This window comes from Scatophagus argus, chromosome 4, assembly GCF_020382885.2.
Source record: "Scatophagus argus isolate fScaArg1 chromosome 4, fScaArg1.pri, whole genome shotgun sequence".
NCBI lineage: Eukaryota > Metazoa > Chordata > Actinopteri > Scatophagidae > Scatophagus > Scatophagus argus.
In genome coordinates, this window is record NC_058496.1 from 23,357,847 (window position 1) to 23,384,084 (window position 26,238).

The 26,238-nt window shown below is 40.7% G+C and overlaps 1 protein-coding gene and 1 non-coding gene across 2 annotated transcripts in view; both read left to right on the plus strand.

Moving 5' to 3' along the window:
• fras1 (Fraser extracellular matrix complex subunit 1) overlaps positions 1–26,238 on the plus strand; it is a gene marked incomplete at its 5' end in the record, with an annotated part of 148,067 nt that overhangs the window by 60,155 nt on the left and 61,674 nt on the right. Inside the window, 9 exons of the mRNA XM_046386137.1 lie at positions 5,483–5,638; positions 6,002–6,148; positions 7,135–7,281; positions 9,421–9,561; positions 10,006–10,146; positions 10,334–10,474; positions 12,690–12,990; positions 17,362–17,446; positions 22,586–22,909. Coding sequence (XP_046242093.1) covers positions 5,483–5,638; positions 6,002–6,148; positions 7,135–7,281; positions 9,421–9,561; positions 10,006–10,146; positions 10,334–10,474; positions 12,690–12,990; positions 17,362–17,446; positions 22,586–22,909 — 1,583 coding nt within the window. The remainder of the gene's footprint in view (positions 1–5,482; positions 5,639–6,001; positions 6,149–7,134; positions 7,282–9,420; positions 9,562–10,005; positions 10,147–10,333; positions 10,475–12,689; positions 12,991–17,361; positions 17,447–22,585; positions 22,910–26,238) is intronic.
• trnas-gcu lies at positions 4,009–4,090 on the plus strand. The gene has a single exon. It is a non-coding gene; the product is annotated as a tRNA-Ser (tRNA).

The following is a 26,238-nucleotide window of genomic DNA, read 5'->3' on the forward strand; positions in this document are numbered from 1 at the left end:
AGCTGCTCTGCCATGGAAACCCAATCCATGAAGCTCTCTGCGCAGTGTTCTTCAGCTAATCTGAAGGCCACATGAAGTTTGGAGGTCTGCAGCGATTTACTCTGCAGAAAGTTGGCGACCTCTGCACATTATGCTCCTCAGCATCCGCTGACCCGCTGTTGTTCCCAATTGCTTCCACTTTGTTACAATACCACTGACAGTTGACTGTGGAATATTTAGTAGTGAGGAAATTTCACAACTGGACTTGTTGCACAGATGGCGTCGTATCACAGTACCAGCTCCTGAGAGCAACCCATTCTTTCACAAATGTTTGTAGAAGCAGTCTGCATGCCATGGAAGTGATTGGAACACCTGAATTCAGTTATGAATACTTTTGGCAATATAGTGTATATAACAATGATTTATCAGAATGATAACGGGTTCATCAGCCAGACTTTTGTCCAGCTCTGACACAGCACTAAAACAAAGCATGGAAATGGGTCTGGCTGTGCAAGACTACCGATAGTGACTTGGTTGTGCTCAGAAATCAGGCTTGTGTATGGGTTATTCTCAGGCTAACCGCAATAACTGCCCAAGGCTCAATGTCAAGCAGACATAAACATCTAATCAAAAACTCTGAAATAAAACTCATTACTGGGAAGCATGAGACTGAGATGAGATTGTAACACGATTAGTATCAGTGTGTGAGAGAGTTCAACTCTGTTGCCGATGTGCTGCCTCTCAGTCTCACTCGTTCCCTCTCTCTCTTTGTGTTTCCTAAACCGTTCTTGTTTGGTGCAAAGAAAATTGACTTCTGAGACAATGACAAGCAAATGTTGACAAGGTCTAAAAGACCAAATGAAAAAGAATTTCTGGTACACCTCAGCTCAAAGTTTACATCCAGGAGAGTTTATTTTGCATCATAATTGTGTTGGAGCCATTATTTAACAACATATGAAACTTAAAATAGAACTGCAGAAGAATGCATCACCATAGAAACAAGGCATACCAACACTGAAATAAGAGACACTGGACCATGTTTTTTTCCCCATCATTAAAGAACTAAAAGTCTCCACAGACACACATTCAAGACACGTTAGAGCCTACAGCGACAGCTGCTGTTCATCATGTATTGATGCTAACAGTAATTCAGAAGTGAGTATGAAGAGAAAAGTAGGACTTGTTTAACAGCCACATGCGTAAATCTGTTCTTTGTTGGAGCGGCATGTCTAGACAGGATGAAGTCAGCGTCAGAGGACCACACAGCTTTTGTCTTGCAGCACTCTATCTTCTTTTTTGCCTGTATCTTAAATAACTTAAATAAGGATGATGTCCCACTTTTGTTCCTCTTTTACTCTGAACTACCACTGCACTCTTCTCAAATGCAACTAAATGAGAGAAATTAGAGTCTTAATTTTCTTCCTTAACTCTTGTTAAACAAGTTCCTACTCTGCATATTTCAGAAGATGCAGGCAAAAAAAAGCATGGTATAGAATAATGTCTGGTATAAATCCAGCCCACAGGAGAATACGGTCATCCAGAATGTGTGCCATACATTTGTGACTCCATCATATTTTTTTATGTGCTTCAAAAATGGTAACTATGCTATAAAAACTGGCTCTGAGGTGCCAAATCAATACCTTTTTAGTTTTATATTCAGTTTTAGTCTGCACAGTCAATAATCCCTGATGCCTGAGTTATCTTATCTCCACCATGGAACCATTTGTTTAGCGCCTGGAGCCGGATGGCCTGCAGAGGGTTGGCAGGAGGAATGCTGATACATGTCTTGTTGTTAAGCAATGTGATATGAAAGGTATGGATGAGAGATGACAGAGAGGAAGTTCTTTATTTTTTTCCTCTTCTTTTGCTCTGTTGATATTGGATCTGCTTCAGAAGGACTCAGTGACTCAACCTGGGCAGATGCCATGTTCAGGAAATTGGAGTTTGAGTTCTACAAGCATATGTAAGGAGAAACGCTGCTTTGGAGGCAGAAATAATCCCAGTGTCTGAGTTAAGTGTCAGCTTTTCACAATACACTCAATACACAGACAAAGATAGCTTTCAGATGCATGAAAAGAGATCAAAATATTTTTTCATACGCACAACATGCAAATATAAACTAACCCTAACCTTCAACAAATAAATTTCATTTATTTATCTTTAATCCCAAAAATATAATCAAACACCTCTTTATGGGACTGTTTTTCAGGGGTTGGGCTTGGCCCCTTACTCCCAGTGAAGGTTAATTTTAATGTTTCAGCATATCAACACATTTTGAACGATGCTATGCTTCCAACTTTGTGTCAGCAGTAAGGTCTTTTTCTATTCCAGCATGACTGTGCCCCAGTGCACAAAGCAAAGTCCATAAAGACATGGCTGGATGAGTTTGATGTGGAAGAACTTGACTGGCCTGCGCAGAGCGCAGAGCACTCACTATTGCTCTACTGCATGAATAGGCAGAAAAGAAATACTCCGAAATCTTGTGGATATCCTTCTCAGAAAAATGGAAGCTGTTATAGCTGCAAAGCTGTCTATGTATAGAATATGACGTCATTAGTCAAATCAACTGAGGGTCAGGTGCTACACTAACACCACAAGAGAGATCAAATACAACCTATACATAACTGTATATAGTGCAAATAACCCCAACTATACATGACTCACAAGGACTACACACAGTGCACAGAGACTATAGATATATATATATATATATAGAGAGAGAGAGAGAGAGAGAGAGATACATACATTGCAAGACAGAACAGTGAACTCAAAAGAAGCAGCACCAACCAGAACACTGTTCCGTAAGGGGTGTCTGAGAACGCCATAAAGTGCAGGTAGGATAGCTATCGTAAACAGTATGCACAGCAGAAGGTGCGGGTTCAACATTCAATGCAAACAGTGTGAGGTTTAAAGGGGCGTTGTGCATTGTTGTGTTTTGTAGTTAACATCAGTGCAGCCTCTGAGAATTGAGGAGTCTTATGGCTTGGGTAAGAGAAGCTGTTGCACAGTCTGGCCATCAGAGCCTGACTGCTTTGTTACTTTTTGCCAGACAGCAGAAGAATTTGTATGATGGGTATGCATGGTCATCCACAACTCTGATGGCTTTGCGGATGCAGCATGTGGTGTAGATGTCCTTGATTGCGGAGAGAGCTGCTACTGGGCTTATTTAAAAGTGGAGCTGGTGTTGAAGGTCCAGGAGAGGTTCTCTGCTAGGTGGACATCCAGGAATTTGGTGTTCTTGACAATGACCATGGTGGAGCTGTTGATGTTCAGCAGAGAGTGGTCACTCTGTACCCTTCTGAAGTCCACAATCATCCTTTTTGGTTTTGTGTATGCACAGTGTATGCACTTCCACAGTCACCCATGGCCTCTGGTTGGCATGTGTGGTGATGGTCTTGGAGAAAGTGATGTGGTCGGCACTTGCTAATACAGCTAGTCACAGAGAGGAAATCCCTGTTGGTCAGGTGGCCCAATACGTTTGTCCATATAGTGCATGTGTGTTTGTGGTTATATAGTCATATAGTCAAGTGTAGTCATCCTGTATATTCGTTCACAGATGATCTACTGTAACAACTTAACCAATGGAACTAGAAATCTCAGTCTGTGTCACATAGTAACTGTAGTGAGCATGATCACAGTGAAACTAAAATGTGCAAATGTGCAGAGCTTAAAACTCAGGCCACAGGCAAAATGTAGAGGCACGCAGGAGAAATGAAAATATAATGAATCATTAGTAATCAGAATTTTTCATCGCTTGGTTCAGTTGTGTCGATTAAACTTCAGGTCCTTTTTTTAAAGACTTGAGACTAAAGGTAAACAGGCTTTAGCCCCCAGGGCACAGAGACTGACTCTGCTGACAATAGTAGAGTTACTGTCATCTTTGAAAACTTCTAAACTTGCATATTTTTATACACATTGAAACAACGGAAAATGTACTAGTCTCAAGAAAGTGTTGAATAAATGTGTATGAATAAATACATTTAACCAAGCCATGGAAACAGTGAGTTAAATATATTCAAATATATTCAAGACGAGGTGGCCGAGTGGTTAAGGCGATGGACTGCTAATCCATTGTGCTCTGCACGCGTGGGTTCGAATCCCATCCTCGTCGCAGGAGAGTTATTTGTAGGGGCAGTCGTGGATCAGCGGTTAGGGTGTCGGACCCGTAACCGGTGGATCGCTGGTCCGATTCCCCGTCCCGGTGTCCATGGCTGAGGTACCCTTGAGCAAGGTACCTAACCCCCACTGCTCCCCGGGCGCTGCACGCGGTCGCCCACTGCCCCGGGTTTGCTGTGTGTGTGTGTGCACGTCACTTGGGTGGGTTAAATGCAGAGAACAAATTTCGTTGGAGTGAGTTCCCTCCAATGACAAAATATGTCACTTTAATCTTTAATCTTTAAAATATAACATACCTGTGTTTACAGGATAAAGATGCTTATATTGGATAGGAATAGAAAAAGTGGCAGTTGACATGTTTTTTTTTTCCTGTTTTGGTTTTTAATTGTCCTTTTCTTCTTTTTGACCTTTAAAGCACTTCTGAACTGTTTAAAAAATGTCCTAACTCAACTGAATGCGTGCACCACCATCAGACTCAGTTATCCATGAAAGCTAGCGATCAAGCTGTTGCTTTGTAGTTAAGCAGATGAGCTGTTTCATCTTCTGATTAAATCCAAATCTTTACGTGCTTTAATATTAACATTTTTCTGATCTCACCTTGTAATCCTCCCGACCTTCCATTCATCTTTGACGAAGAGAGGGGAGTGCTTTTGTGGTGTTAACACTTCTTTTCTTTCTAATACCCCCACGTGATTTGTCACTTTATCTGTTCCCCTCACCTGTCCAACACACAACTCTTCACCTGCAGAGTCTCGTTGTTCTGCTTTTCACTGTCGATAGTTATCTCAGTACGGGCGGATAACTTTAAGATGTCCACTACTGTGCCACCCCGACCCACATACCAACAGATAAAGAACACCGCGAGGTGTTCTTGTTGTCTTCTTGGCTTATCTTGGTCTCTTCTGGGTGACCCTGCTGTGATAAGTTCTAAGGGTATAAACAAGTCTGCTGGTAGATGGGAGGTGAGAGATGCTGTGTGTAGCATTTGAAAGAAAGCAGGAGATCTATATTTGAGAGTTAATAAATGGGGAGACTGACGGGAAGCACACATTGTGTCTTCCCTTATTTTTTTTTTTCCAAGAAAGCTCCCAACAGGTTTTGAATCCACTCAAAAGTTTCAAATATTACAAACACATGTAACATGTAGGCCCCTGACATTTCATCAACATTTTTAAAGAAGAAACAAATTATTGGGATCTTGTTTAACTTGGCTTTAATCTTGGATTTCAATCACTGACTGACTTTTAATCTATTTGCAAAACATGTCCTTTAATGCAATTGAAAAATCCTTGACAGTCCTACACATTTGATAATCAACTTCATGAAATAAACCTGTTGTATTCATGTGGCATGATGATACGGTATGATGCTGCTTTCCTTCCTGCAGAGTGCAGTTCAGACTGTCAGCGCTGCACAGCAGACCTCCAGACGGGCATTGGCAGTGTCTGTCTGTGGTGTAAAGCGCCAAGGACCTGGCTGCTGGGTGATCACTGTGTCTCCCACTGCCCCCCAGGCCACTACGGCTGGCATGGAGCCTGCATCAGTAAGGACTTTGCTGCCTACAGTACATTTCAGTTGATTTTAGTCAGATGGTTACTTTCCTGAGAGTATCACATTTTCACAGTAGGCTGGGTATACTTTATATCTAATATAGAGGTTCCCTTATTGTTGAACTTTTAATTTGTTCAGTAGTATGCTATTTCCCTATAACCCTACATTATTTTACTGTATGTAAGTATTGACATTGTTAGTTGCATGCGTATGCTAAATTATTCTTTAATCTCACATTTTTCTTTGTTGTCTTTCTTTAACTGTGTGCCGTTTCCATGACCCAGTTTCTCCACATGGAATCCTTTTAAGTTTCATCATTAGTAATGAAATAAAATGATCCCCCCCCACCCCCCAGGATGCCACCCTTCATGTGATACCTGCAGTGGGGCAGGGCCATTCTCCTGTACTTCCTGCCCTGCCAATAGCGCTCTGTTGCCCTCGGGTCTTTGTGCTCCTGAATGTCCCCTTGGTTTCTATGACAACGGACACAGTATCTGTCAGCGTAAGTACTTCCGCTACATCTCAGTTTGACATATTGACTGACTATGTGCAATCTTCACCTCTAAGAGAGACTACATGGATACATGCAAAGGAATCTTAATGACTGGTGGTGGGCAAAACAATAAGACTACCAGACAGTGCAGTGGTGTGCGTAGTGCATATCAGCTCAGTGTATTTTCAGTGTCAACTGACATCTTGACTCTGATGGCTTTTTTCAACTTTTTTATTGTGAGTATAAAACACGTGTGCTTCCTGCTTTACTAATGTAGTTTATTGATGTCCTTTTTTACTGGCTGCATTATGTACATTTGTGACCGACGCACATGCAACTGAAGCAGCAGCTCTTTATATTGTTTGTATTTATGCCACCTTGAAAACGTTTAAAACATTGATTGCAAGACATTAATTCAAACTGACTCATGCTGCTGGTATTCACTTCATTCAACTTCTTTCAGTGATTAAAAAGCACTCAGACAGTGCTGCCATGACTGTTTAATCCTCTAAATCAAACACAGATAGACAATGACAGAATTAACAGAGAGGATACAGAGTTTTCCATTCATGTAAGCTAGTAGATGACAAAGTGTTGCTGATGTTTGTAAATGCCCTAAATTGACTTGTTAAGAAATCACTCATCAAGGTTCCTAGATCTTTACACAAAATTTGCAATGTTTCCTTTTGTCCCTCAGTTGACATTATCTCTAATTTCCTTAAATATGAGGAGTATTTTTTAGATATTCTATGAATTAGCAGAAAGAAAACCAACTCATTACAATCTTATTGGATGTAATAATGATTCCCGTGACTGAAAATGCTGAAAACTGCAACAAAAATGAAAAATGATCAAACCTAATTGTCACCATGTTCAGTAGGTTATTTAGATTCTCTGGGCTCACAGCCAGCATTGATGGTGATGGCAGGTGTTGTTACATCCTGTTGCTTTCCCCTTTAACCAGACCCCCATGTTGACCTCTTTGTTTTCGGCAGCATGTGACAGCCAGTGCCTGACATGTGACATGGCTGGGGTTTGCACGTCTTGCCGCGACCCAGCCAGGGTCCTGCTGTTTGGGGAATGCCAGTATGACAGCTGCGCCCATCAGTACTACCTCAACACTACAACCCGGGTCTGCAGAGGTACACCGCCATCACCATGACAACCCGACACACACTGTAGTGGCACAGGGAGGGTGAGGGGGATGCACTGGATTAAAAATGAGGATGTGTAGTGTGCCTTTTATGATATACATAAATTACTCTCCATTCATATTACATGTAGTATTGTGTGCTACATTGAGTTTATGGGGCCATTGATCATGTAATAAACTGTGGGACCAGATATGCAAATCCTAAACACTGTGTGTGCATTTTAACTCAGTATCACATATTCCAGTGTGCAGAGAAGTTGATGAATGAGTCTCAGAAGATCCATGTCCAGACTGAACAACTTGTCCTTTTTTCATTCTGCATGCAATAACTCTGTTCATATATTTAATTACCGGTACCCACTAACTAGACCGGACCACATTCTGTCAGACTGAATCTGACTCGGTTTTATTGTACTCACAAATAAGTTGCGCAAAAATATATTTCGCCTCTATTCTCTGTTGGGTTTATCTCAAAGGATAAGGCTTAGATGGGATTTAGGTTCAGAATGTGAACAGTCCAACTGTGTTATCACACTGTCTTAACACAGAGATCCACTTTAATTTACAGAAAATTGATTCATGTAAAGCCTGCTTTCCACATGTCTCGTCACAGACATCTCTTTATCAGTGATTTGTTTTTTGCAGGTATTTAACAGTCCAAAGGAACCAGCCTCAGCATTTACTGCTTCCCATGTCTGTTGTGGGATTAGCAACTAAGCTAACCGCCAGTGGCTAGACACACAGGTTGATTTCCTGTGAGACAGCTAGCAGTGCCTCCCACCCCGACGGGTGCAGGCCGTGATGCTGTTCTTATCCTACAAACTAGCCGTAGCCACTACCTGGATTATCCACTGAACCTCAGATGAACCCAGAGTGTTAGAAAGCAACGCTAATACTTTTTTTTTTTTTTTTTTTTTTTTTGACATATCAATAATCTTCTTCTAATTTACCTTTTGGCCATCTTTGCATCCACAGGCACACCCTGTGGAAGCCTTTCCTTTTTTGTATTTTTCATACTGCTGCTTTCTGCTCTCTACTACTGCTCTCCCACTGTCATGTAGGAGAGATGAAGACAAAATGAGATAAAATATCTGCCAACAGTAGAGTAATTTAAATGTATGCAATATGTAAGGGTTAACTGTTGAATTTATGCTCCAAGCAAATAAGGGGCAGCAAATCACCAGAGTAATCACAAAACTGCTGTGGCTGTTCAGCCAGCAGACCTCTTAGCTGACTCTGAGCTCAGAGCACCAAGGTGGTGTTTGTGTCATTTACCCCACACAGCACAGGAACTTTTGATCACCCGAATGGTGGTACATTTTTCGAAAGAGAGTCATCTTCCAAAACAACGTACCCTAAAGACACTGGTGGGCTTCTGATTTTCAGCACCTCCAGTAGGTCATTTGTTGTGTGCAATCATGCTTTCTGCAGAAAAAAATACAATAGATGTGGTGATGATAACAAAATTAACATCTAAAACTTGTTGCTCATAATACATTCAATTCGACATTCTCTTTGAGACACATTATTAATTTACTTCACTATGCTTTCTGGATGAGAAAATGTAGACTTCATCTTGTATCCGTCTTACATCTTGGTTTTCTTTACAGTAAGCGTTACAGTCTCTCTGAACCACTTCTGCTGTGTTAGACTCTTTGTCTTTTACTCTTTAACCAGTGTTATAATTTTATATTTTTCATTAGAACGGTATATTCTGTATATTACAACCACCCTGGTTTAAAAACTTATTGCTGAGAATTCTGTGGAAACTCATCTCTTCTTGTTTGTAAATTATGTCCGACTGAACATTTAATGGCTACAAACCTAGAAGCTCACACAAACAGTTTCATTTGTCCTAATTGTGTTTTATTTTCTTGTTAATATTAATGGAGCACAGCACAAACACAACAGATGTGCAGAATGGCAAAACACAAACAGATTTAAAATAAATCCCCTGCTGAAGAAGAGTTTATTAATCTCCTTCTCTCTCTCTCTCCCTCCCTCCCTCTCTCCTGTTCTGCTCTCGCCTTTTGTGCTCACCTTCAAAATCCTCTCCCAATGTCCCAACACACAAATACACTCTCACACCTCCTCCTCCTCCTCCTGCTGCTCTCCATCCTGTTTCCAGAGTGTGACTGGAGCTGTAATGCCTGTAAGGGCCCTCTGCGGACAGACTGCCTGCTGTGCATGGAGGGATATGTGCTGCAGGACGGCGTGTGCACCCAGGGGTGCTCCCCTGGCTCCTATCAGGATGGAGACAAATGTCTCGGTCAGTACACCCAAAAGCTGAAAAGCTGAACCACATCACAAAAAAAAATTAACTTTTTTCTCAGTAAAACAGTTAATCAACCACAGGGATGCCAAAAGCTTCCTTGAGAAACATCTTTTCAAGTATGAACTTTGATGGTGAATTTTTAAACATATGAGACATAATCTTTATACCTTTATAGCTCCTAACTACCATATAAAGAAATACTCCTAATAATATATTTGTGATTTATTTAACACATGCAAAGTATTCTGCTAAGTGCCAAACTTCTTCATTAAAATTCCTAAAATGACAATTCACAGAACTAGAAATAAAGTTAATGAGCATTAGATGCCCTGTTATGAAATGAAAACATTTAGTCCTTCCCTGTGAAGCCACTACTTGGATATCATTTTGGGTTTATACTTGAGTTTGTTTCAAAGTGTGTGCCTGTGTCTCTCCCAGGCTGTGATGATCACTGTGTGGAGTGTCGGGGACCTGGACAGTGCCAGCAATGCCGGCCTCCCTACGCCACCCTGCAGGGTCAGTGCGTGCTGGAATGTGGCAGAAACTACTTCCTGGACACCTCCACCCAAGTCTGCAAACGTAAGAGTTTAGACATTGCTGAATATAATGAAAGAAGCTGTGCAAAGCGAGTATATCTGCTTAAACGAGAAATAAAAAAGGGTCAAAATAAAGGAAGGAAGTAATTACCGGAAATACCAGCACAAACAAAATTGCTTTGTGAAAAAGTATCAAAGCTTTAAAAACATTACTTCTACGTGTTTTTCAGCTTGCTCATCCGACTGTGTGCTGTGTGAGGAGGTCGGACGCTGCAGAGCTTGTCATCACCAAACCTACCTCATGGAAGGATACTGCACACCCAACTGTGGCAACGGATACTATGCCGACCAGAAGACCAGGACCTGCCACGGTAACAACATGGTGTCTGTCTGCTTCATGTTTAAAGTGAAACATGGTCAGCATAGTTAAGAGCTGGTGATCAGTATCTTTGCCTCAAACGTTTTCCTCTCACTTAAGAAACTCAAGACTGGAGTTTCTAAATACTTTCAGTCGTCCAACCTCCAGGCACAATCTGTCTGAAAAGCCTCTTTTAATGAATCGCATTACTGCAGTTCAGTATTCAGTTTTATAATATTTATATAAGATACTTCTCATGTGATGTCTCTGTTGGAATTCATCACTGATAAATTATCTTCAAGCTCTTTCTTTTGAAAGTCTGAGTTTACCGGTGAGTGGTCATATGCAGTAGGCAGTTTTTTCAGTAAAAGAGAAGTTCTGTTAAAGCTAAAGGAAACTTGGTTTAGAGGTGAGTTTTTGTAGATGAATCAACAAAGTATTCAAAATTTGTTGTTGCACGAAACATGAGTAAACATTTAACGTTTATTATGATATGTTATACTATTATGACATTCACCCTACAGTTTTTACCCAAGACCAAATAACACAAAGTTGAGAGCATTTTAATTATAAGCAAATCACATCAAGGAAGCCACATAAATAATACAAACTACCTCACGACATTATGTAAAAACAAATGCACGTGGCGGTTGCTAGGCGACAGACTGGTTAATCAAGGCATGCAGTGGTGAAGCCAACGGACAAATCCTACAGCCTGATGCTGTGGGATTGAGCCAGGTTGTTAAATGTTAATGTCCATTCAGTGCTACAGCTCGTAAAATATGTGGACTGTTCTCACCGTCTAATTAATTTAGCAGCAACAAATATACAATCATAGCTAATTCATAATTTGTTTAAAAAAATTCCATTATGATGAGATCCAACAATGGAACCAGTCTTTGTGTTAATTAGTCAGAGAGTAGCCTACAGATGGCCACTTTTGCTTTCCAACGAGGATAAGGGAGTTTTTATGGTGGCAGTTTTAACCTGATGCAATAGGTTTATCCTAACAGGCCATGTGCTACACAGAGGTCAAATATTTACTGTTCTTTATATTAAAAGATGGATATTAAAAGTTAGCTTTAAAAACAGATGTCAAACTTAATCTCTCGCAGGTTGTAGCTGATTACAGTTTCTAAAAGGCAAATATGCAATTACTGAAGGCCACTGTTGTCACAGTAGTATTTCCACTCTGTGGCCCCTCTTTAATTGAGTGTGGTCAAAGTAAGGTTTTGCTTTTCAGCAGCTGCAAGAACAAACTGACATGGAGTTTCCTATTAGTAATATACTAATTAGTTCTCCTGAACACTGAACATTCTCTGCATAGTCAGGTCATTAGAGGAGTCTTGTACTTTCATTTTTTGGCTTTTATGTTTAAACATTGGCTGTCAACCTGCAGGCAGAGAGGCCTGAGGCCCTCGGGAGCAGACTGAGATGATTTATGAAATGTGACAAAGCATAATTCTAATAGAGAAGTACAATATCATGTGCCCTTTGTGAGTGATAAATGCTTTATTTTTGTGAAATAATGAAAAGTTCTCAGCCTCTAGGCTTTCACTAATCCGCAGCTTAATCAAGTGAAATAGACTAGGGAGAATTTGCTTTGTTTTTTCTTTTTTTTAAAATGATTTTTGCAAGCCAAGACAAAAAGTTTAGAAACTAGTGCTTTAAATTAGAAGCTTATTCTGTGAGTTTAATTACATGGCCAAAAATGTGATATTTTAGAGTGCCTGTTGGCATCATTAGAGGAGATATAATGCGATTACAACGTGACCTCTCAAAAGAGCTGATCTTTAAAAAGTTCCTTATCAAAAGTCAGTTCCAATTAAAGCCAACTTCTAAAATGCCAAGCCACGACCGAGGTTTCTAGCTTGTATTTCACCAGCCATTTATCCCACACATACACACACACAAAAAAACCCACTTTTTCTGTTTTCATTTCATGATCTTCTTCATCCCCTGCACCCACTCACAGTCGCTCAGCTCTAATTTTAATTAGATAATTGTAAAGTTTTAAAATGTCTTACAATCTAAGAAGTGTGAGAGTCTACAAATCCAACCCGCCTCCTTGTCAAGCACTGTTCTAAAGTAAGTGAGCTACACTTTTGTGCTCACTTCGAGGACATCAACAGCCACCAAGCATATCATTGTGATATAACTTGATTATAGCACCAATGGTTATTGATTTCAGTTTTTCTTTCTCTTTATGTCCTCCCTCCTCTCCTCAGTGAACACCCATCCACCTGCCCTCCAGGTCAATGGGTCCCTACTGGTTCCCCTCGGCGGGTCTGCCCTTGTGCCTGCGACCCTGCTGCAGGTGAAGGACCCTGACAGTCCATTTGAGCGACTCACCTTTCAGCTCGTTCGGCGCCCGAGTAATGGACAGCTGGTGCTAATCAGAGGGGAGGAAATAGAAGAGAGAGGAGATCGAGGGCAGTCAGGTCGGGAACTGAGCATGGATGACACATTCACCTGGGCGGAGCTGAGAACTGGCAGGGTCCGGTTCAGACACCAGAAGGACAAAGCCAGGTCAGTGGATCTGACTCAGTTTGCTAGTGGTGTTAGGGAGGAGGGTAGTCCATTCATGTTTACTGTTAAATAACTGGTCAGCATGGTGGTACATCCAGATATTTCCAACAGATACAGTGAAATTTAGAAGCAGAAAAACTGCTTTCTAAAACCTCAGTGGTAAATGTCGGTTAGAAAGGCGGAAAGGCCGATTTCCTGTAGGAGGAGGAAATAACATGGAAAACAAGTCAACCCCAAGGCATCTTTAATGTAGCATAAAGGGTCTGGCTGTGGAAGAGTTTTCCTCAGAGGAAGCTTATTGTTAAAGAGATCCAATGTACATTGTGTTTTCCATGCAAAATAGTGTGCAGTTATTATTGTCATCATAACGATTCATACAATAACCAGCTGTAGTTCAATACCACTGTAGACCTGTAAATTTACAAAAGCACACTGTAATTTGTCTCTACTTCTTAAATTGTTTAATTCAGTTAGATTAGACTATTTTACATTTTACAAGAAACTGCTGACAGTCTGGGAATGAAATAACCCGCTCAATCTCACTATTGCTACATAGATGTGATTCAAGTAATGGTCCACAAATAAACACTATTTTGTTTCCGGGAACTCCAGAATTGAATTTATCCCGAAGAAGCCGTATCACATCATGTTGCTCATCACAGCCACACATCAACCTGTATTGTAATTAAAAATGCAGAGCTGCAGGCTAGACTCATTAAAAAGAAGATGTGGTGTGTGCAGCCTTTCCCCTGCAGCTATCTGGGGTGTTTTGTATGTCGACATTGGGGACAAATTGGCAGGAGCAAACGGTACTGGTGGAGTTATTAGAGGAGGTGTTCTGTGATTTTTCATGGAGCTGTGTTAACTGTTTTCTGCTGATTTCCACTACAGTAGAAACTGTAAGGACATGTTTGATGTGCACATAAGCATGCAACTTGCTTGTTTCACAAAATTTTATTGGTGGATCTGATGTGTGTAATTGTTGCTTGACAGTGTGCAACAATACTCCGATTAAAAACGGAGCAGTTACCTGCAAAAAGAGCTAACAGAGTAAAGGGGCGAGGCCCTCAGGCTACTGACTGCCTTGGATCACAGAGATTGTTCAAAGTGCTCCATAAGGCCCTGGCGTAACCGGTCCGACTGTCGGCCATCAGCCAATGTGGGGCTGACAGTGAGCGTCTGTGACCCTAATTTTTTGCGTGTGTCCTACCCCATTTGCCCTGAAGCAACTGAATACCAACTGAAACTATCTTAATGGTGACTGAGAGTGGTTGTAAAAATAGCAGGCAAACGCAGCATTATTGTGACAAAGGCTGAATATCCCCATTCCAAGAGCTGCCAGTTTCTCTTTTTGAATAGCGAATACTGACTACAGCCACCTGATGGTACGTGCCGATTTGTCATCTGGAGAAGAGTAGAACATGCTTCATTAGACTCATGTACTAATGACGGAGGTAAAGCACATTGCGTCGAGATCTTCAAGTAGCCGGAAGGTGACAGCAATGATAAATGAAATTATAATTTTTATACCCCGCATTCCCTGTGTAGAAGTAACTGCATTTGTTGCATTTCTCCACTTACTTACATCATATACGACAGTGTGATGCAATGCAGGGATTTCCCACACTGTCCAGTTTACACCCAACACTCAACAACATTCAGATTAATTTCTCTTTGTGCTGCATTGGTGTCAGTGTGTAAGTGTCAGCTTTAATAGATCATCCAGGCTGCCCATCGTGCATTTGGTTTATGCAGCTTCCTGGTTTGAGAGTTAATTTCCATTAACCTGCATATGGATTGGGGATGCATTACTTTCACAGTTCTTGTTATTTATTTTGGTCAAATTTGCATATGTATTGGACAGTGTGATTACCCAGCGGGATTCTCCAGTGCCAGGGACAAAAAAGGTTATTAAAAGGTTTAGAAGGAATACATACGGCCTTTTAAGAGCTCAGTGTGGGGCCAGTTTTCCTCAAAAGTCTGCGGTATGTAGGTTTGAGTCTGTTGTTTGTTCAGCCAATCAGAACTGAAATATTTAACACATTGGGCAATCCTGACTCAGCTGTTCTGGCTTAAAATGGCGGCATGCCAGTGAATTAGCAAACTATGATCCACTGCCCCATTTTAAGTCATTAGATTAATGGAGTCAGTAAAACATAAAGATCCAAATGGGATTAATCTGCAAATTATAGAGATATTTTTTCAAATTATTATGAGTAGGTGATAATGGCTGCAGACCACAAACGAATTCTCTCAGGTTTGATTCCCTTAGGATTTGTAACGCATCTGGAGTGAAAACACAGACCCAAACTGAATTTTATGTCTTAAGTGGCGTACCTTACCTTTGAGAAGTATTTGTACACAAGCACAGAGATCAAAAACTGTTCCATTTTGGTCTCAAATGATACAAAAAATAAATAATTAAAATGATCTATCATGAATGCAAAAATGACGTTGTCACATTTACAACTTGCGAATAAAGTGAGATTTAAAGGTGTGATGACGTTTTCCCTTTATAATATATTCCTTGTGCTACTTTAATAAGCTGTACAATACATCTTTAATGAGCTACAGTTCTTCTACTTTTAACAAATGCTGTAAAACTGTGAGAAATCTTGCTTTTGCTGCCAGAAACTGTAATTCAAAAAGGGTTTTATGATTGTTGAAAGGCATTTTAAAAATTGTTATGTGAAGAATGAATTATAAAGAGGAACAGAGTTAGCTGGGTTTTCCTCTGACACAGCCAACAGCCATCAAACATTCAAGCTTCACAGCCAATAAATAGATCGCCACCGGTGACAAGTTAGTACATTTACTCTAATACTGACGTTCGATCACTTTACTTTAGTACTTCAATTTTCTGCCACCTGATGCTCCACTACAATTCACAGCAAATGATGTTGTTGTTTATTTCTTACCTTTAGCCACTCGTTACCAGACAAGACCCAGATTAAAAATATGAATTAAAATCAACAGATAAATTATGATGTATTAACATAGATTAGAAAATCAATTAAGTATTTAACAAGCATGTAAAAAGTGTTTATTTATCCTTGGCTGAAATACAAAAGGAGTATATTGCATAAAATAATTGTAAACTGCTCCACTACTTTTGGCCACAATTTTTGAAATTACTTGTAGTATGTATATCTACATTAAAATATTGCTGCTTACCTGAGTAAAAGATGTGACTACTTTCTCCATCACTGCAGGTGGATGACAAACACCAACATAAATGTATCAGCAATTGGAGATTTATTTCTATAGCACCTTTCCAGGATACAAAATGCTTTACAATAAAACAAATAACAAAGGTTTTTGTCAAACATAAGATATAAAACATGATAAAACCTTTAAAATCATTACAAAAAGGATAACCTGTTAAGAACAAGCCATAAAATGAAAGTGAGCTTAAAAAAGACGTTTAAAAGAGGACGCTGACATTGTGTGCCTGAGATTAGCAAGACAGGCCCATAGGTCATCAGCCAAGTTGTGATCAGTTTCAAAAACCACTCAGTAAGCCTGTGCATGCCCATTGTACGTTAATGAAATATGCAAATATGCATATATATGTGAGTAAGATATCGGCCCCCTTACAGGATATTCTAAACCCTGGAATATTTTGGACCACAACATTTTTGATTTATTGTTCTGACATCGATCCATCTATGCGCTCACAAGAATTACAGTACATGAAGGTGTTAATAATATGAGATAACCGACCCCTTAGTCAGGTTTGGGGAAAGTTTGTCATCATGGTTAAATACTAAAAATCCATTTACTGTATCTGTTAGAGGGACGTGTTTAAAGTTGAATGTATTATGGCACAACACATTCAGCTTTAAACACTACATAAACTGTACAACACTGCCAGGCAATTTTGTGAAATGCATGTAATGAATGTAATGCTAACTCTGAGGAATGATAGCCTTAACAGCCCCAGTTGTTCATGATGTTCATGTTCTGTCGTCACTAAGCCAACAATTTGCTCAGTTAATCGTCCCTCAGCCAGAGTTGGTCGTGTCCCAGCTCGAGCCCCACTGAGATTTGGGTAATGAGTCTGAGAGAGAGAGAGAGAGATTGGTGATGAAGAGTGTGTGTGAGCAAGTTGGCTGTTATGTGTGCGTGTATGTGTGTGTATGTGCGTGTAAGGTTACTCCTCTCCCTTAGATAGCACTCAGGTCTAATGTCTACGCACCAGGTTCACCTCACAGGACTCATTTTCCTAGAAACCTTCAGGCCAAACCAAAGAATGTTTTAAGTCATGGAAAGAGACGGAATAAAGCTGAGCCTCTTTCATTCATGGCTGTTTTAAGGCGATCTGCTTTCACATATTCTAAAAATATCCTCTCTTTTTTGTCTTTTCTTCAGGACTGGTGAGTTCACCTTGCGTGTCGCAGACCCCCAGCTGTTTTCTCAACCTGAAACAATTCAAGTTCAAGCCGTTTCAATGCAGGTAATGTGTAATAACTCTTTCTTCCTCTGTCCTTTACTTACTCTGGTACTGACAGTGACACAGACATACATTTCATACACTTTCTCATGTGTTCCTCTTTGTCAACTTGACATCAGTATCAATAAGAATGAAACCAATTAACTTTTTATGAACAAAATAAAAATGTAGTATGACTGCCAAACAAGATCTAAAATCTTTTGACATCTCACAAAGCTCTTGGCTTAGCGATAAGTGCCGTTGTCATCAGTCAAAAAGTTAATTATTAATCATCAAGGAGTTTTTGACAGACATAAAAAGGCTATAGGCAAACAGCCACATCATGTTCTTGTAAAATGAGTCAATAGAGCACAAAACAAGAGACATATGATTACATGATGATCACAGGGCATCAAGAGACAACAGCATGAAGTGCATGTTAATAAAAGCATTCTCAAACATAGAAATGTGACACACAGTAGCTGACAAGCGGCACACAGCCAAATTAATCTGCAAGATACACATACACTCTCCAACTTTTTAGAGTGTAGCTGTTTCTGATTTTGCTGCATCATCCAAGCTGATCTGCATTCCCCGCTGAGCGATGCCGGGGCTGCGTTTGGCTGATGTCAGCCATGTCAGGCTGAGATTGGTGTCAAGGTGAACTCTGATTTTGGCACAGCTATGGAAAATAATGAGGAACAAGGAGATTAAAGGCTCTCTCTGAGAGATTTGTAGGGTTAATGTCACAGCTGTGTTACTGTGCAAGTGTGTGGATGAGGGGGAGAGAGAGAGGGAGAGAGTGATACACCCAGAGACCACACGCCAAAGGAGACAAAGTGACAGATGGCTGTTAAAGAAAAGCAGAACTGAAAACTTGTCACAAATTTAAGTAATGATGTAATTAACTGAGTGGAAAATGTTTAATTTGTCTTTTATTAGGAAATAAACAAGATCATCCATATCTGTCACTTAGCACTGACTTCCAAGGTGTTTCATTTTCTAAGTAGCATTGGTGTCATTCAGTGTATTAGCATAAATAATAAATAGAAATGATAAAACTGAAATTACAGATAAAAAATGAATACAGTCTATGCACCTGAAAAATCTTCTCTCTTTTGTGCCATATCCTTGTCAGTGTTCCGCTAACATTGCAAACATTTATATTTTTCAAGGTCTCACAGTGACACAACCCACTGCATAACTTTATTTTACGTGACTGCTATCTAAACTTTGAGTCATTCCTGAGTAAATTAGCATTGCAGACTAAGAGCTCAGAGTGTTGCTTACAGATGATTTCGTGGAGCTGCAATACTTGGGTCTGTTTGGGGGGCACTGCTTAATTATACCATCACTTGATTAGCTCAGCTTACTCAGACAATATTAGCAGAAGCAGCTGATGAGGAAACAGCAGAAACTTAATAACATATACTCAGTTTTCAGTGTCTGTGTCTCGACTGACTGATTTGAACTGATTTGATCGGCTATTTTTGTCCACCAATTTTTAGAAGAAAACTGCATAGCAGTTGATTTCCAGTATCTGATACCAGCTTTTTTCATTTGTCTTACTGTAAGCTGCTATTTGTGCATCTGAACTAGGTGAGGCCACCTGACTGTCTTTAAAAAAAAAAAAAAACAGCTCTTGTGTTTCTCCATGGCGGTCTTCACCACAATCACAACAGGATTTGTTAATTGTTTGATAGCTTAACTTATGTACTATGTTCTGCGTTCTTTTTTCTGGTAAAATGGGTGATTTTCCCTTTCAGGAGCAGACTAGCATGATGTTGTAATACTGTTGTAAAACTACAAAGCCTTTTGGAGAAAGTGGAGACCTTTGTGTGGTCAATGTTGGCTCCATCCCAAACCTTGACTATGAAATTTTAGTAGCCTAAACAGAGTGAGACCTTAATTGTTTAAGTGTTAAATCAGAAAATATATCAGTCATATGGGTCATTTTGAAGGCACTAGGAATCTATAGTCTTATAGGTACAATTTTTTAAGATGGCATGTTGAAAACAAACAGTAGTTTCACTATGCTGTTTTTCAGTCTTTGAACTTCTTCAAACATGTCACAAAGAGACATACACAGCCACAGAGTCTCAGGTGATTGCTCCTTTCACTCTACATCAAGGAACATCACAAATACTGATGCAACCTTCAGTGTTCTTCTTGTTTGCACTAGTGTTGCAAAAATGGGTTCCCATAAATTTGTTTCTGTGGTCAAAGTTTGTAGACTTACCTTAAAAGAAACTTACAAGGCTTACTCAAACCACAGCTAACATGTGAGATAGTGGAAAAGAGGAAACTCTATGTTTCAGTTAATGTGAATGCACACATAGTTTGTACAAGACAGAGCTGGCACAAGCAAACCATATACAGTATGTATATGGTTTGCGTAATAAGTGTAAAGTGGGATGACGTGCAGTCTTCCCAGTCTAACTAAAGGCTGAAAGAGAAAAAAAAAGAAACGGCTGATTGAAATCCCCATCAGATCCCCAGCCAGCGGGCCCCTCAGATTGTAATAGCTTCAGGAATGAAAGATCTGAGCTGCAGATAGCCTTTCCTCCCTCACACAGGAGTGGCTGCTTCTTTTGAAAAAAGTTTCTATAAGTCCAGTATCTGCTAATAGCATTTCTACAAAGGTGGTCTCAAGGCATATTTTTTGCTGCTTACATTTTCATCCCAAAGTAGTAATCTTAAAAGTTTCGGAGACTGTTTACTTTGCTCTGGTGATATATTCAGAACTAGACTCTCTCTCTCTGCTCTTTGCTCTGCAAAGCCTTTGGCTGTCAGTCAATACTGAGACATGTTCTACATGGATTTTTTCTTGAAGAAATCCAGAATGTTGTCTAAAAGTGAAAACAGGAATGGAAAGGAAAGAGTGAAATTGCATATTAAAACATGATGATTACATTTTGACGCACCATTATTTTTGACCACAAGTCTGTGTACCTCCACTGTATTCCTCAGTGTTATGACAGCTTGACACAAAAAACAGGAAGGAAAGCAGCAGATAAAACGCGTTAATATAAACCAAGAGGCTTACAAGCAGACAGGGGGATGAAATCGACTTGGGGAACACTTCCACTCTGCTTGTCATGAGTCTAAATACCATCCAAGTACAAACACAGTGGGAAAGACAAAACAAAGAACAAATGAAAAAAACCCAGGAAGCAACACATCTTCTTGAAGCACTGCTGAGCCCCAAGGGCCCCATGGGTGATGACAGCTCTCTCCCAAATATGTACCTCACCTCTCCCTCACCCGCAAGGTGAGGATGAAAGGTTAGCCCTCCTACCTGAGTGTACTTGTGTTTGTGTTTGTTTCAGTCTGCCTTCAGGGAAAGATTTTGCTGGTTGCATTTAGAGAACTAGCATGTCTTAGCATGATTTAAAAGCTGCACACACTCGCACTTTTAGCCCCAACCAACACATCCTAAACCTTTTGTTTTCCTCCTGCGAATTGCAGAAGTGACAGCACAGGATTTAGGTGGGCGTCCGAGAGCCCAGTCGCCTGTCTCTTGGAGATTATTCCTCTGACGTCTAAAAATTTGTCACCAAACAGCCCCCAACAGAGCACAGAGCAGTGGGCTCTGTTTAACAACATGTTCCCTCTCTGTTTTTAAGCTGTTTCAGCTCTGTGTATAGAAATTTCAGAGGTCATTTTGGCTCACAGGGTACATGGATGGAGAGTGTATGTGTATGACTTTCCACAAGTCATTTTCTCTTTGGCACCGGCTCGTTTTATATGTTCCCCTTTGCTTAAGCTGCTGCTTTAATGGGAAAGAGGTGGAGCTCAGCCAGCAGTCATCCTGGGCAATGACTTGGACCTGAGCCCTACATTAGGCTGTGCAGCTCAGATCTCCCTGCCTGACAACTGGTTTGATTTAGGGCCATGGCAGTGTGGCATCTCTGCAGGGACAGCCCATGCATCTTCACCTGTATCTCAGTTGGTGCCAGACCGCCTGGCTAACAGCTTTTGGCAGGGAGTCGTAATAACATTAACTGCAAAATGCTTTTTTTTGGCCTCTAGCTACATTTTGTCTTTCCGTGTTGTTTTCGGTGTCAGATATCCAAATACAGACACACACAAGAAGAAGATGCAAAAGCACACCCATCCTCATGGGAATCTTTTATTGGCTGGTTTTAAATTTAACTCTGAGCTAAAAAGGTCATTTTGATGTCCAAAAAACACAAGTAAAAGAGTAAAGAGATATGAACAATAAATCATCAAATCAAACTGCATCAAGTGATTTTTTTCCAAGACAAGCTCCTACACAGCCCTGATATTCCATTAAATCTTATGGTTGATTCTTTAGCAAAAGATGACCTTTTCATACACTACAGAGCAACATTGTCAGCAATCTGAGGAACAGCCCTCAACCATACATTCTGTTTAGCAGGAGAGCAAAAACAATGAGCTAAATGAGGCTCAGAGTTGGAGAGTTAGAGTTGATTCTCAGGAAGGGCTGCACTACAAAGGACACCCAAAAAATGTCATTACTCATTAACTAATCAAAAAGTCATTAATTTAGAAGATCAAAAATAAAAAATGGTTTCTCAAAAAACAAAAAAAAAATTACCTTACTTTCCAGAAATATTCACGCTCTGCAATCCTAAATCTTTTTTACACAAGCATAGAGGTGCAAACACAGACCGGCGGGCACACAGTGAAATCTCTATAAAGTCATCCCTTGCTCACAATAGGAGGCCTCCTGGTGCTGCCTAAAATGACTTTATTAGCGAGATGAAGCTCTTCTCCTGCTGCGGTGAGGCTTCAGGTATGGCTGAGTGCAGTTTAATGAGGCACCTTGCTTAACCTCTCCCTCACCTATATCTTCTTCATCTCGCCCCCACCAACAGGATACCACAGCCCTAACGAACCAACCCTCTGAGAGAAAATTCATCATCTGACAATTTGGGAGTTTTTGAAAGAAATTTCAGAGTTTTTACTGCTGTACGCTTAGCCAGCATTCAGAAAAGTTTTTCAGCAGTGAGACTTTGCTTTTTACCATGAAAACAAGGCGTTGCAAGAAACTGTCTGCCTGTCCGATCAAATCTAATCTAATCAAATCTTCACCTTTGTCTGTTTTATCAGTCGGATTATAATCAAAGCATGTCCTTACTAATGTTCTCTCTTTATTTTTGTATTGATCCTTTCTAGCCTCCGAGGGCGGTAACTCTCGCTCCGTTACATGTGCGGGGCCGTGGCGCCCTGGCAACCATCACTAAGTCGGTCCTGCAGGTTGACGACCCTGACAACCCAGCTGATGTCCTGGTCATGGTCCTTGAACCGCCCCGCCACGGCCGGCTGACCCGTCTCCATGGCGACCGGGCACTCAGCCGATTCAAGCTGGAGGAGCTGTCACGGGAACAGATCCAGTACATCCACGATGGCTCGGAGGGCACAGAGGACGGACTGGTGCTGCAGGTCAATGATGGCCACAGCTACAGGAACGTTCTCCTCCAAGTCCACATCAGTCAGAAGGTAGGACGGACAGAAGGGGATGATGGGAGATTAATGGCTCAGGGCTGGTGTTTGCAAAATTCCAAAATTAGCAGTTACAGAAGTCTGCATTCATCCAGTGATCCTGCGTTTAACCTGCATCAACCTGCATCATTTGTCCCTTTCATGTCATTCAGCAGGATCATATTGCAACACAAGTCCACACTCTTTATCTTTTTCATGTATTTATTTCCATTTTCTCTTGTCTACAGGCTACAGTGCACCTCTGGTTGAAAAACCTCTGTAGTGGTTATAACCAAGGCTTACACTCATAACACAACTAGTCACTGCAAAGGTCCAAATATTTTTCAGCAACAAATACACATTTAAATGTTTTAAAGGTGTGTTATATGGTCAGATTCGATGTAATTAGCATTTTTGTGTCTCAAAAAGTATTGTTCATGTGTAGCAATTGTCAGAAGTGGATAAAATACTGCTATTGTTTTTAGTTTCCCACACAGGTGCGTTACAAAATTTATTCCGTGACTTGCTGAAATAATACTGTCTAAACATTTCTGACATCCATTGTATTCCTCTAAACTCCTTTAATTGCCTCAACTTAAGCATTCATCACACTGATTCTTTTTGACGTGTCTACACAGTGTGCTCTGTTGACTTTATCCCTGAAAACAGTTTGCTGGAGGCACAGACTGATCCTCGTATATTTAAACGCTGTTGCAGAAAGAACAGGTCAGGCTTTAAAAATGGCAGCCATTATCCCTCCTCTGTCATCGCTGCCGGGAAAGTTTTTATGACAAGGACGCATTCGTCTGGCAACAAGCACCAGCCACCGTGACCAGAGTGAGGAGGGGCGAGGGTGTTTGGCATGAGACAGATTTGACAGCTCACTCCGTTATTTAACATGAGCACACAACACACAGAGAACAGGAGGCAAGGTGAGACCTGCATCCAATACTGAAGATGTCTAGACAGACGTAAATGTGTGTATGTGTGTGTGTGCACAAGTGTACCAAAGCGCAGATCAGTTTTAGACCTTGAGAATGAGGACACTTTGTAAAGAGAGGACATGTTGTTGGGTCCTCACGTCTTCAAAGTACTGTTTGTGGGTCAAAACTAAGGTTCGAAGGTCTAAGTTAGGTTTAAGGTTAAGGACTGGGGTCAGATGTGTGGTTGTGATGAATAAGAACGGTTAGATGTATTGTGTAAATGAGGGTCATGACAACTATAGAAATACTAAATACTACTACTAATAAGTATTTGTGTGTGTGTGTGTCTCCTGTGTGCTCCTCTCACTGCTCTGTCAATCTCCAACATGGAGAGTCACGTCTTCTATGCACACCTGTAATCCACACCCACAATAACTTAAAACTTATGGTTATTGTTCCAGACCAGCGTATTCGTAAAGTTTTCATAAACACTTTATTAAAATAAAAACTCCTGCTTCATGGTTCAACATAAAGAAGAAAATGCACAAATATTAATCTTAAGTATTTAAGCCAAGTCAGTAGTCCTCAAAATATATTGAGCATGTTGAAAACAAACTTCTTAACTTGTTTTCTTTATTCAGCCGCACATTATGATTAATAACTGAAGCAGCTGTGTGAGTTTAGTAATCCTTTTTTTTTTTTTTACCTTAAATCAGGAGTCTGCAACAAATCACATCTCAAATCTCAGAGCATTAAGTCCAACGCTGTTCCTCGAGTGTTTATTCTTGTAACTTGTCTGACTCGTGTGTCTCATGCCTAAAGTGAACAAAAACACCCAAACGCTATATCTGACTTACACATAAACTTTAGATGTTGCTCCAAAGATGTTTTTTCCTGCTCTCTTTCTTTCTTGGCTTAACTTGAAAAAGAACCCTTTCAACAAAACCAAGCCACATCCCACCCCGTTGTGTGAGGTGGGATGTGGTTTGGGATGTGCTTTTGTCCTGGCAGCAGAGAAACTTTGGTCTTGGAGGGATGCTCTGTTTGTCTGGCTGCATGCAGATGATGTGCTTCAGGCTCAACTCCTCTGCTTTTTCCCCTTCTGTAAATCAATAACATCCCACACACACACACACACACACACACCAGTATCCATTTACTATGGAATGTCCTGATGCTGCATTCTGTCATGCATTCGACAGAGCAGGATGGACAGCATGATGGAATGCTGAGAGAATATCCTTGATTTATGTCAGAGGTGTTTGGACAAGTCCCAGCAGTGCCTGTGTCCACATTTCATCTTTTTTGCCTCTCGCTTCGGTAGGAGGAGTAGATCAGTAGGATGTGCGGTGAGAGGAGTACCAGTTACTGCAGTGATATGGTCCTCTACATTCTGAAAATTGGATATGGACAATTTAAAACAGAAAGTGGTTATTTAAAGTTAGAATTGAAGTCCAACAGTGCCTTCTAAACAGCAGCAGGAGAGCACTCCACCTGCTGCAGAGGAGGCTTTACTTGCCAAAATTACATCTCCAGTCTCTTGTGTTTTCTTAATTTTCTTTTATGTATCGCATCACAGAGCTGTTGTGTATGGTAAACATGTACACACTGTGTGCAGTTTACTGAGGTTTCTTAACAGGGTTTCTGGACATTCAAGATCAAGCTTCACATTGCTCTGTGGAGCTGCCAATGATGTGGCTGTAACACCACAGGCATCCAGCTGAGGAAGCTATGATTTAGCATAGTAAGCTGAAGGCACATAGGTCACCAAAATGTGAGGAGTGGCATGGAGAGCAGTGCAAGAAAAGAATCAATAAAAAGAAAAGAAAAATAGAAATAAGTTTAAAGGGGATAAAATCTGAAATGTACCTTAAGAACTGTTCAGTGAAGACTTCACTTTATTAACCCCGATTATTGACTCTACCTGGATTTGAACGAACCTGAGTCATTGAATCCTTAGTTCTCAGAGCTTTTGTACTTCCAAGCCCACCATTCGGCTGCCATAGTGGCTGTCAATTCCATGCCGTGCCAGGGACAATAGGCTTCCTTAAAGTTGGATTATTGCACTCTAAAGCAGGAGACTAATCAGTCCGGTAATGACCCTCTGATGGATGGACTTTCTCTCTGCTGAGCCTGAGCCCTGAGCTGAGCTGGAGCCTGGCTGAATAGGAAGCAGGACTCTTGCCTTTCAGTTATTGTCTCGGGGAGAACGCTTTAAGCCTCTGAAAAACCCACGGTCTCTTCTGTTCCCCGCCAGAAATGGAAGGGAATTAGATATTTTTTCTCATCAGCTATTGACGACTGGTAGCTCAGCTCTGTTGACGAGGCAGACGAGGAAGCAGGGGTGCTTTGAATTTAGTCCTTTTGCAGCTGAGCATTTGTTGTCATCATTGTGAAGAATTAGTTTTGACTCTTTTAGGCAAT